Source organism: Chiloscyllium plagiosum, chromosome 38 (genome assembly GCF_004010195.1).
Source record: "Chiloscyllium plagiosum isolate BGI_BamShark_2017 chromosome 38, ASM401019v2, whole genome shotgun sequence".
Classification (NCBI taxonomy): Eukaryota; Metazoa; Chordata; class Chondrichthyes; order Orectolobiformes; family Hemiscylliidae; genus Chiloscyllium; species Chiloscyllium plagiosum.
Window position 1 is genome coordinate 21,291,595 of NC_057747.1, and position 11,392 is coordinate 21,302,986.

Genomic DNA, 11,392 nt, shown 5'->3' on the forward strand with positions numbered 1-11,392 from the left:
AGCAGTGCCAGTCGAAGCCTGAAAGTGGAGGGGGCGGGGGGTGGGGCGGGGTGGTGGGTTCGGTGAGGAGTAAGGACGCGTGCCAGCCAGAGAGCGATGGGATTGTTCTGCCATGGTCACGTAGGATAAATGGCAGTGGGTGAGGAGTGGTTTACTGCTTGCTGCTGCTGCCTGTCGCTGCTGCTGTGGCGTGGACCCCTCTCAGACTCGCTGCCCTTTTCTGAACCTCGAGCTAGCCAGAGCTCACCATGGTTAGTGCTTGGAAGTTTGCACGGAATTGCCGTCAGCTGGAGCTGCACCGGTTGATTTTATTGCTGATCACCTTCAGTCTGGTCTCCATGTGCTTTTTGGCCTATTACGTGACGAACAGCCCTAAGATCAAGGAGGCTCTGCCGTTACCAATTAGTGATTGCAACAGCCAGCACAGGATCTCACTGCCACCGCAGTCTCTCAGGCGGTTCGTGCCTGCTGTGGACACTTCAAGGACTGACCCCGTGGTCCTGGTTTTCGCCGAAAGTATTTATTCCCAACTAGGTCAAGAAATAGTGGCAATTCTGGAGTCTAGCCACTTCAAATATAGGATAGAAATAGCCCCCGGGAAAGGGGATGTGCCAACCTTAACAGACAAAGATAGGGGTCGCTATGCCCTCATTGTTTATGAGAATGTTCTAAAGTATGTGAACCTGGATGCCTGGAACAGGGAGTTGCTGGATAAATACTGTATAGAGTACAGCGTTGGCGTCATTGGCTTCTTCAAAGCCAATGAGAACAGTTTACTCAGCGCCCAACTCAAAGGTTTCCCTCTGTATTTGCACTCCAACCTCGGCCTCAAGGACTACCACATCAACCCCAATGCCCCGCTGCTTTATGTGACACGGGCCAATGAGGTGGAGCAGGGCCCGTTGCCTGGTGATGACTGGACGGTCTTCCAGTCGAATCACAGCACCTACGAGCCGGTCCTCCTGGCCAGCACGAAGTCAGCAGAGTTTATCCCCCACCTGAGCACGCACAAAGCCCTACACGCGACAGTGGTCCAGGACCTGGGACTGCACGACGGCATCCAACGAGTCTTCTTCGGGAACAACCTCAACTTCTGGCTCCACAAGCTGATTTTCGTGGACGCGATTGCCTACCTTACGGGCAAGCGGCTGTGCCTGCCCCTGGACCGTTACCTTTTGGTGGACATTGACGACATCTTTGTGGGGAAGGAAGGGACAAGGATGAAGGTCGCGGATGTTGAGGTAAGCAACTGGGCTATCTTTTCACGTAATTGAGGAACAATGTAACACAGAAGGAGGCCATTTAGCCCCTCATTTCTATGTTGGTTTCACGAAGGAGCTTTCAAAATTGTCTCCTCCATCACCACCACCTCATTGTTGTACAGTCATTTCTTCTATAGTGCGATGGTAATGTTCCTGTGTGATCCCATGCTGTACAAGTATCGCACGATACAAATAACACTTTAAAATGTTGGTGATGCAACCACACTCTACCCAACACACATTTTAAAAGTTCACATTTCAGAAACAGCGCCCCCTATTCATCAAACTAGTTACAGCAAGTTTGCATAGATGAACTAATGTTATAACAGACTGACCTTTACCTGTAGCTTTCTTTTTCAAGTATTTATCTAATTCTGTTTCAAAAGTTATTGTAGAACTTGCTTCCAGCATATGTTCAGACTGTGTATTCCAGATCACAATGATTTGCTGTGTAAAAGAAAATGAAATATTCTCTCCCGATTTTCTGAATCTTTAGCTAACTACCTTGAATAGTTAAAAATGATTTCAAATTGTCATTTGGTAGTACAAGACTTGACCAGTGCTGGAAAAGGCACATCTTGTGGTGCACTTAATAAGTGCAGCTTCCAGTATTTGTAAGGGTCCTGTTCTTTGCAAGCACATGTCCACAAAGTGCATCTATTTCAATTCAACAAAAAAAAGTGACAGTCATTCATTAATTCAGCACTCAGTGTAATGCCCTGACCAGAGTTAACTTGCCTGTTTTATAATTTAAGCAAAGTCTGGCAGTTAACTGTCATTTGTCATTACCCAATGCATTTTCCATGTCAGCGGCTCTTCCGATTCGAGTCCACCTGCCATCTAATCAGCTGTCTCCTCTCACACAGTGTGCATGTTGTTTTGGTATTTCTTCTCAGTTGCCCTGAGGGACGTAAGGAGAAAATCTCCTTTAAAATGTGACATTTTTATCAGCAGTCCTTATTTCACATTTTTAGTCTACTGAAGTGGAATTTGTACTCTTGCTGTCTTGGTATTGGTCAAGGAACAAAGCCAGTCAGTTAGGCAGAGCCATTCTCGTGGTGCTTTGTAGGAAATTCCGAACTGTTGCTTGTTTTTGGGAATATGGAATTATACATTGGCCATGTTTTAGATTCAGCTTAAGTACTGAAAATGAAAGTCTTAATCATTTAAAAGCCAGTCATATTGTTAAATGATCACTTTAAACAAGTTTATCGAGATGGGATTCTTTGCAAAACACTGCATATGGAGTGATTGGATTATCTTCCTTTTGGGGTGGCACGGTGGCTCAGTGGTTAGTACTGCTGCCTCACAGCACCAGGGGACCCGGGTTCGATTCCAGCCTCAGATAATTGTCTGTGTGGAGTTTGCAAATTCTCCCTGTGTCTGCATGGGTTTGCTCCATGTGCTCCAGTTTCCTCCCACAGTCCAAAGATGTGAAGGTTAGATGGATTGGCCATGCTAAATTGTCCATAGTGTTCAGGAGCATGTAAGTTAGGTGGATTGGGCATGGGAAATGAGGTTACATGGATAGGGTTCGTGCTGGATCTGAGTGAGATGCTCTTCGGAGGTCTGGTGCAGACTCAATAGGCCAAATGGCCTCTTTCTACATGGTAATGTAGTAACGTGCTTGGATTTTAGAATTTGTATTGCATTTAAGCTAATGAATGCAGATAAAGTTTGAATTGCAGTGGTGCGGGAGGCAGAATCACATCTAATGTACACTTTTTATGATCTTTAGACTTAATATGGAAGGCTTCCTGTTACATGACTTTTCTTATCATAATGTCATGGTCAGAACATTGAAGGGAATTGATAGCATGACAGTTAACTTGCAATACTGTTTATTAAGGACTCCCCAACTTATCTGATCTGTCCACATAACATTCAGCTTGTCACCCTGCCAATATTTTTGTCTGTCTCCTTGATACCCTCCAAAGAATATTAACCCCTTAATAATTGAGGAGAGACCAGAGAGGTCTGCTACAAAAAATGGCAAGTTTGACATTTTCTTTTAGCAGGTTAGGAGAGCCACCCACAACTTAGATTATCAGCAGCCTTCAGTTAATTTTAAAATGTTTGGTCTTGGGTTCCTACATGCCAGTCATAAGATATTATAGGAGCTGATGGTATCCTGAGAATCTTCAGTTGTTCAGTCATTCGAAGTTTGTTGTGTATGAGTCTGCTTACTCTTGTTGCTCACTGTGTTTGCTTGGCCAAGGTTCCAGAAAAGTAAGCAAAGCTGTGGCAGAGCGAGGAGTTCGGGTTGGATCATGGAGCAGACCTTTTTTAAAAAATTGTGAATGAAATCTGTTACACACAATAGTGTCGTCTCTATGGAGGGTTGAGATGCAAAATTTACAACAGCTCTGACATACCTGTCTGTGATGGCCTCCAGTGTGAGTGGCATTTTCTGAAGTGTGGACGCAGTTCAAAATACTGAGCGCACACTGGTAGCTGCCACTTTTATTTCCAGTACACTCACACACAACTCACGTTTGTCTGGAAGCAATTCTCATTTGTCATAGAATGTTTTTTTTAAAACATCCCATCTTGGTCTGAACCATCAGCAGTCAGTGAAGCACTTCGAATTGAAGAAGATATATTTTTTCAGAGAAACAGATGTTGCTTCCAATCTTAGAATCATACAGCATGGAAGGGATGGCATTTGGCCCATCTGTCTCTGTTGTCACTTCCAATGAGCCAATCAGTTAGTATCATCTCCCTGCTCTTCCCAAGAGCGCTTCTTGTTTTATATGTGTGCAGTATCTTCCTCAATCTTCATCGTCCCACTTTCAAAAGCTCATTTGTATTTAAAAGGCAAATATTTGAAACAGAGCTGAAAATGTGTTGCTGGAAAAGCGCAGCAGGTCAGACGACATCCAAGGAGCAGGAGAATCGACGTTTCGAGCATGAGCCCTTCTTTGGGCTCATGCCCGAAACGTCGATTCGCCTGCTCCTTGGATGCTGCCTGACCTGCTGCACCTTTCCAGCAACACATTTTCAGCTCTGATCTCTAGCATCTGCAGTCCTCACTTTCCCCTCAAATATTTGAAACAGGTTAGGATGCAGTAGCATATGGATAGTATGAATGTTCCAATTTCTTTTGAAGAGTGTTGTTTGATACAAAGTTTCTGTTTAGAATCTTTTTTAAAAAAATTGACTTAGGACGATGCGTATAAATGGCAAGCATTGATCCAGTGTAACCGCCTGTAGGCAGGTTTCCCAAAGAATTCTTTAATGTATAGCTCATTTAAAATTATTGTCAACATTGTGCTCTGCAGAATAGATGGTGAACTCAATAAAACCAAGTTGGGATATGAAGCTTAACCTATTGGTTACCGTCTAACCACGTGGAAAGACCTAACTTTTTTTGGGAAGGAAATCTGTCATTCTTGTCTGGTCTGACTGGACTACAGTCATGTGGTCAACTCCAAACTGCCCTTGGGCAATGAGAGATGGCTATGAAAGGCTGGCCTAGCCAGCTACACGCACATCCGACAAACGAACGATGAAAAAAACATGCTGGCATCAGTACTGAAAATAAAAAATGCTGGAGCTCACAGTGGGTCTGGCAGCGTCCGTGGAGAGAGAGCAAGGTAAACGTTTCGGGTCTAGATGACTCTTCAGCAGAGCTGATGTAAAGTGCTGTGGGGGCAGCATTGATGCAGTAATCGGGGGCAGGGGGCAAACTGGAGAAGCAACATCTCCTCTGCAGACTAGGCACTTTACAAACTTCTGTCCTTAATAATGAGTCCAACACCTTCAGATTGTGAACCCACTCCCATTCGTTCCCTTATTTTAAGCTTTACTTGTTATATTCTCTGTCCCCATGTCCTCTCTCCCATCCCCTCCCCCACATCCCCTCCCACCAGGCCAGTGAGTCTGTCTGTTCTTCCCAGTCTGGCATGCAGACTCACCTTTGTTGTGCCACTCTCACGTTCCAATCACTTAATCAGCAGCCTTTCTCCCCCAGCGCTCTTCCCCTACCCCACCCTCCTCCCACTACAGGTATTGCATAAATTGTTGCCCGCACTTCGCATCAGAGCTCTGATGAAGAGTCATCCTGACCCGAAGTGTTAGCTTGATCTCCCTCCTGGATGCTGCCTGACCCCCTGTGACCTCCAGCACTTTTTGTTTTCGATGCTGGGAAGCATCGGTTTGGATGGGAACCTTTTGCAAGCTCACCTTGAAACTTCAAGTGGAAGCAGTATTATTTCTTAGAATGTGGAAAGTGGAAGTGAAAATCTGGTGTCAAAGGAAGTTCCACCGAATCTCGAGCCTTTGCAGCAGTAAGGAGTTTCTCTGCTGCTCCTCTGTTCCTTGGTCTGTCTTAGTTTCTCTTCAGTTTTAAAATTTCTCTTACTACCATCTTTCCTGATTGCTCCCTTTCAACAGAGCTTTTGTTCACCTCACATTCTCTTCTTTCTTTCGAATGCTGTCTCCTCCTCTTTGTTAAACTCATTTAACAAAAGTGTTTAGCAAATGTGGGGAAAAAAAGGAGATACTGCTTGCAATTGTTTTGTCCACAGGAACTTCCCTTTCCTGGTGAATCCTAGATATTACTGGGGTATTGTTAATTCTAACAGGGCAGTTGGACAGGTCTTTCCAAAATCCCCATTTGACCTAAATAGCGAGGAAGCCTTCACACTATGCTTGGATGCTGTTGGGGACAGGATGCTCTCAGGGCAATGGAGCAGGGTTTAATTGAATAGAGGGTAAGGATTGGGCCCTCAGGCAGTCAGTGTTGCCTAGAGGAAGAGACAGTGAGGACCCCAAGACAAGCAGTCAGCATTAACAAAAGGAGTGTGTAAGGTAAGGATTTTGAGATGGGCATTCAGTGTCACATAGAGAGATGGGTGAAGCAAGGGTCCTGAGACAGACCTAGAGATCACCTAGAGATCTCTAGCTGGTATCACCTAGAGATATGCATATATTTAGCATATATAAAATGTGTGTGTGTGTGCGTGTGTGTGTGTGTGTGTCTGTCTATGCTCCACACCGAAATCAGTCTGTTGGCCTCAGCTATACCTTGTGGTTGCAAATGTGGAGTAAACTGAAGGGGCCAAACTGCCCCCTCGTGCTCTTGTCTCATGCTTCCTCCTCACTTTCTTTGACCCTATATTGTCATTCTGAAGGAGAGGTTTGAACGTGGGGTTGAGAGAAAGGAGGAGGCTGCTTCAGGGAGAAATTAGATTAGATTAGATAACCTACAGTGTAGAAACAGGCCCTTCGGCCCAACACGTCCACACCGACCCTCCAAAGAGTAACCCACCCAGACCCATTCCCCTACGTTTACCCTGAACACTATGGACAATTAATTAGGCACAGTCAATTTCACCTGACCTGTACATCTTTGGACTGTGGGAGGAAACCGGAGCACCCGGAGGAAACCCATGCAGACACGGGGAGAATGTGCAAACTCCACACAGACAATTGCCCAAGGTGGGAATCGAACCCAGATCCCTGGCGCTGTGAGGCTGCAGTGATAACCACTGAGCCACTGTGCCGCCCAAATGTCAATGAGGTTTATCATCGCTGAGTTGTCCTGACACCAAGTTGGCCAGCAGCCTGAGACTTTTGCCCCTTGTCGCTGTGCCAAGCCTGGAGGGTTGACCTGGTCCAGAATTGCAGTAAGATGGGTTGACAGCAATAATTAGGCATGAGGAAAGCTCAGAGGACATTCTTGATGTAGTTGTCACTTGTGCTTGGATTTCTGTCTTTTCAAGTTATTGCTAATTTGGCTTAAATGGGTGAAGAAAAAGGCTGTGGAAATTTGTTGTGTGAGGTTTAATTGCTCTTTCCCGCTGAGAAATGAAGTAATAAACACATGAATGAATCCTGTATTGACCTCAGCAGCAACTGCAAAGGTGCTGACCATTTGTAAGCCACTTGCACAGACTTTTGCTAATTGAGTCAAATTGTATTCCCACTCCTACTCCTCACTACACACATGTACACACGCACACGTACATTCACCAGCATGTGTACATGCACACACAAACATGAGCATGTATACACATGTATATTCACACGTATGCAAATACGCATACACGACACAGGCATACATGCACACATTCACAGACTTTGCGCACGCACGTACAGACACACGCACACACACATGCTCACACATGCAAAATGATCATCAGATTGTTTCCCATTGCTTTAGCGGGTCTGGGTTGCACGGTCTTGTAGTTCCCCTGCATTATTTTGAAGCCTCTCTCAGCCCATGACCCCAAGTGACCCACCAGCTGATCTTTCTTCTTCCTCTTCTGTTTTTATCCTCAGTTCCTCCTCCTTCAGGTGTTCCTGAGATAAAGCTGTCATGGGGTTCCTGTCACGTAGAGAGCTATAATGGACTAAAAAAGATAACACTGTTTCTCTCTCCACAAATGCTGTCAGACCTGCTGAGTATTCCCAGTGCTTTCTGATTAAGATTCTCCAGAATCTGCAGCAAGTGTCTTTCATTTTAGGGTCTTCTTTCTAAGATATAGCTCTCGCTCTCTGGCTCTGGCTCTCTTTCACTCGCTCTCTCTCGGAACCCCTTTGATCCCTGTTACAACATGGAGTTAAGCCCCCCTGCCCCCACTAATTTAAACCTGCAACACAGAAATGATTTAACCCGTGCTGTAATCTGTTAAAATCCGAGAGGCAGAGAATTATTCCAAAAGTCACTATTTAAAGTAAAAATGAACAGCTTTAATTTTTTAAAAGTCTAACAGAATAATTAACAACTATTTACAACTCATTTGTCTAAACCTATCGTTACCTTCTCCCCTCCAACCCTTCTACTGATTAGATAAAACCCACATTTCAAAACCAGCCAGCTATCAAATCTTCTCTTTGTATCTTCCTCTGTCTTCTTTTCTTCTTGGGGATTTCTGTTTCACTGGTCATTGATAGATAAAGGTACCTTTAAGAGCGCTATTCTCGGCCAGTCTGCATATGTAGGTGGCCTGGCTGTTCAATTTTTCCTGGTCTAATACCCCAAAGCATCAGACCATTTCATTGGTGTTAATATTGTCAAAATACCAAATTCAAACTTGATTGAGTTTAGTATCTTGGGCATTAAACTGGCTGAATTTGAATTTTTTTTTGTCACATAGCAACCCAGGTACTGCTAGCGGCTGGACCAAATGTTCCATTGTAAATTCTCCAGCACTCTGTGTGCTTGCTCAGTCCTTCAACTCTCAAGGATACAGTACCCCTTACACGTTCATAACAATTCCTGAATTCAACTCTTTGATCTAACCCACTCATTAGTCTTTCTGTCCATTTTGTTGAGCAGTTATCCCCTCCTAACTGTCTATATTTACAGTTAACCTTCTCATCTGTAGAGTGTATCGCACCACACTGGTGAGTGGCCTAGATATTCACTCTGCTTTGTACTGATGATGCCGGGCTCCCAGACGCTGGTTAGGCCATTGCTTACTACTCGGATCTAAGAAACCCATAAATATTCAACTGGAGAAAACCAGGAGCAACTCAGCTGCTCAAAGGACTACATGCAATTTACAGCAAGCTCTAGTACAGCGGCAATGTCACTACCTCTCAACCAGGAGGCCCTGCCTGCTCCAGAGATGTGTAACAACCCATCACTGAGCTGGCTGATCTAAAATTTACAGCACAACATACATGCTGTTTGGCCCACCTCGTCTGTGCTGGCATTTAGCCTCCCTGTCACCTGATTAACCTTGAGGATGTCATCAGATTGTTGAGTTCTCCCTGTGGGAGAGAGCTTGAGAACATCGCAGATGCATTTAAGGGAAGCCTTGAGATTCATGTGAGGGAGAAAGGGCATGCTTTTAGGTGAGAGGAAGTGAGGTGGGGTGGGGTGGGTGAGGGAGATGCGTATGGAGTATAAATACAGGTCAGAACGGCCTATTTTCTGCTCTGTACATGTTATCAATTTTGGTAAGCCGCTGTGCATTTACACCATTGTATAGAATTAAAGAATCCCTACAGTGTGGGGGCAGGGCATTCGGCCCATCAAAACCTCCGAAGAGCATTCCACCCAGACCCGCTCCATCCCTGGGGCCCTGCATTTCCCATGGTCAATCCCCCAAACCTGCACATCTTTGGACTGAGGGGGGAAATGCAGAGCACCTAGAGGAAACCCACGCATGGTGGCTCAGTGGCTAGCACTGCAGTCTCACAGTGCCCGAGACCTGGGTTCGATTCCCACCTTGGGTGACTGTCTGTGTGGAGTTCGCTCATTCTGCTTGAGTTTCCTCCGGGTACTCTAGTTTCCTCCCACAGTCCAAAGGCCTGCAGCGTAGATGGATTGGCCATGCTAAATTGCCCCGTGGTATCCAGGGATGTGTAGGCGAGATGGATTAGTGATCGGAGGTGCAGGATTGCAAGGATAAGGTGGGAGGAAACCCACCCAGACACAGAGAGAATATCCAAACTCCAAACAGACATTCACCCCAGGGTGGAATCGAACCCGGGTCCCTGGCTCTGTGAGGCAGCAGTGCTAACCACTGAGTCACCATGTCACCCTGTGCATGGAAAGGAGTTGGAAGTCTCAATCTTTGTTTGTAGCGTTGGGGGCGCTGCATCTTATGTAACTGAAATTGGGCTGGGAGGATGGATGTATGTATTTTATTTATTAAAGGATATATTCCATTTGTGGGACTTGTTGTTTCCTGGAATTTTTGGAAGTGGTCACAAAGGTGAAGCTTTGGTTTCCCTTTTCTTAACTGTTTTAGTCAGATGTGGAATTCTTGTGCCAGAACAATTGGCATTCTGTAAGGAGCTCTGCTTCGACAGTGGGGTTGACCTGGTGTTCTGAATTACCTCTATTCTCACAAAATTGGTTGAAGACTAACGAGCTAAGAAATGCTTCCCATCTATGATTCATGGCTTTCTGTTATTCGACTGCATTGACCAAAGGCTATAGTAGTGAAAGCAAGTTTCAGTATCACAAAGCTCAAATGGTTTCTGAGTCATCTTCAGTTCCTTGGCAAAACCAACATGTAGGTGAAATATCCTTTTATGGAACTGTTTTGGCAAAAATGGAGTCAATATGGAATTAATATTGATTGCATGAAATGTACAGCTCAGTTCAAAGGAGTCTCCAGCCTAACCTTTGTCTCGCCCTATTGGCATAATCCTCTGTCAGTTTGCATAGTCCACCAGGGCCTCTGATTGTGGCCTGACATCCAGCCCCCAGCCCACCGGCAGGGCATTACAGACCCCGTATAACCCCAGATCCCCTGTTAATTGGGTCCTGATCCCACACATAAAGCTTGCACCAGGATTAGAGAAACATGCAGTTGGTCAACTTCTGCTCTGACTTTCATTTTTGTTGCAATGCCAAAGATTCCTCCTCAGAAATCCACGAGCCCTGTGTACTGCCAGTGGGAGCTCGTTGTGAACTAATTGTTCAGCGTGTTTCCTACAATACTACAGGTTTGATGATTGAGTTGGCAGTAAACCACTTTCTGACATCCTGACGCTGCGGAAGAAATTGTACAATTGTGAACCCAGCAAAGGTCAAGTTCTGACCATTTGCAGATGAGCATATATCCTTTGCCTGAGGATATTATTACAATGTCGGAGACAGTGAATAAACGTTGTTTCAAATTAACGCCAAGAATTTGCAGAGGGACAGTGTACACACTTGTGAAGCCAACTTTGGCGGTCGAAGGTCGAGCCCAACACTGGGATTGAACCCAATGCAGCGGTGGGCGAGGGACTAGTTATCTGTGTGAGCAGTAAGAGCAGGCAGCCCATGTTCTGTCAAAGAATGAGCCAAAGTGAAGGGGATCGAGCCCTTGTAGGGAGTGGAAATCCAGCATAGACTGACGAAAATAGACTGGAAGCAGAGCCTAGCAGGGAAAACAGTAGAGCAAAAATGGCAGGAGTCTGTGGGTAAAATTGAGGACACTGTACAGAGGTTCATCCCCAAGAAGAGAAAGATTATCCGGGGAGGGATTAGACAGCCATGGCTGACAAAGGAAGTCAGGAAATCTATCAAAGAAAAAGAGAGAGCCTATAAAGTGGCCAAGAGCACTGGGAAATCAGAAGATTGGGAAGGCTACAAAAACAAACAGAGGATAACAAAGAGAGAAATAAGGAAGGAGAGGATCAAATATGAAGGTAGGCGAGCCAGTAATATTAGAAATGAT

The 11,392-nt window shown here is 45.2% G+C and overlaps 1 protein-coding gene across 1 annotated transcript in view; it reads left to right on the plus strand.

Moving 5' to 3' along the window:
- Positions 1–224: 224 nt before the first annotated feature.
- The window catches only part of ndst2a (N-deacetylase/N-sulfotransferase (heparan glucosaminyl) 2a), a 109,607-nt gene continuing 98,439 nt past the window's right edge, over positions 225–11,392 (plus strand). Inside the window, exon 1 of the mRNA XM_043679076.1 lies at positions 225–1,241. Coding sequence (XP_043535011.1) covers positions 249–1,241 — 993 coding nt within the window. The 5' untranslated portion in view covers positions 225–248. The remainder of the gene's footprint in view (positions 1,242–11,392) is intronic.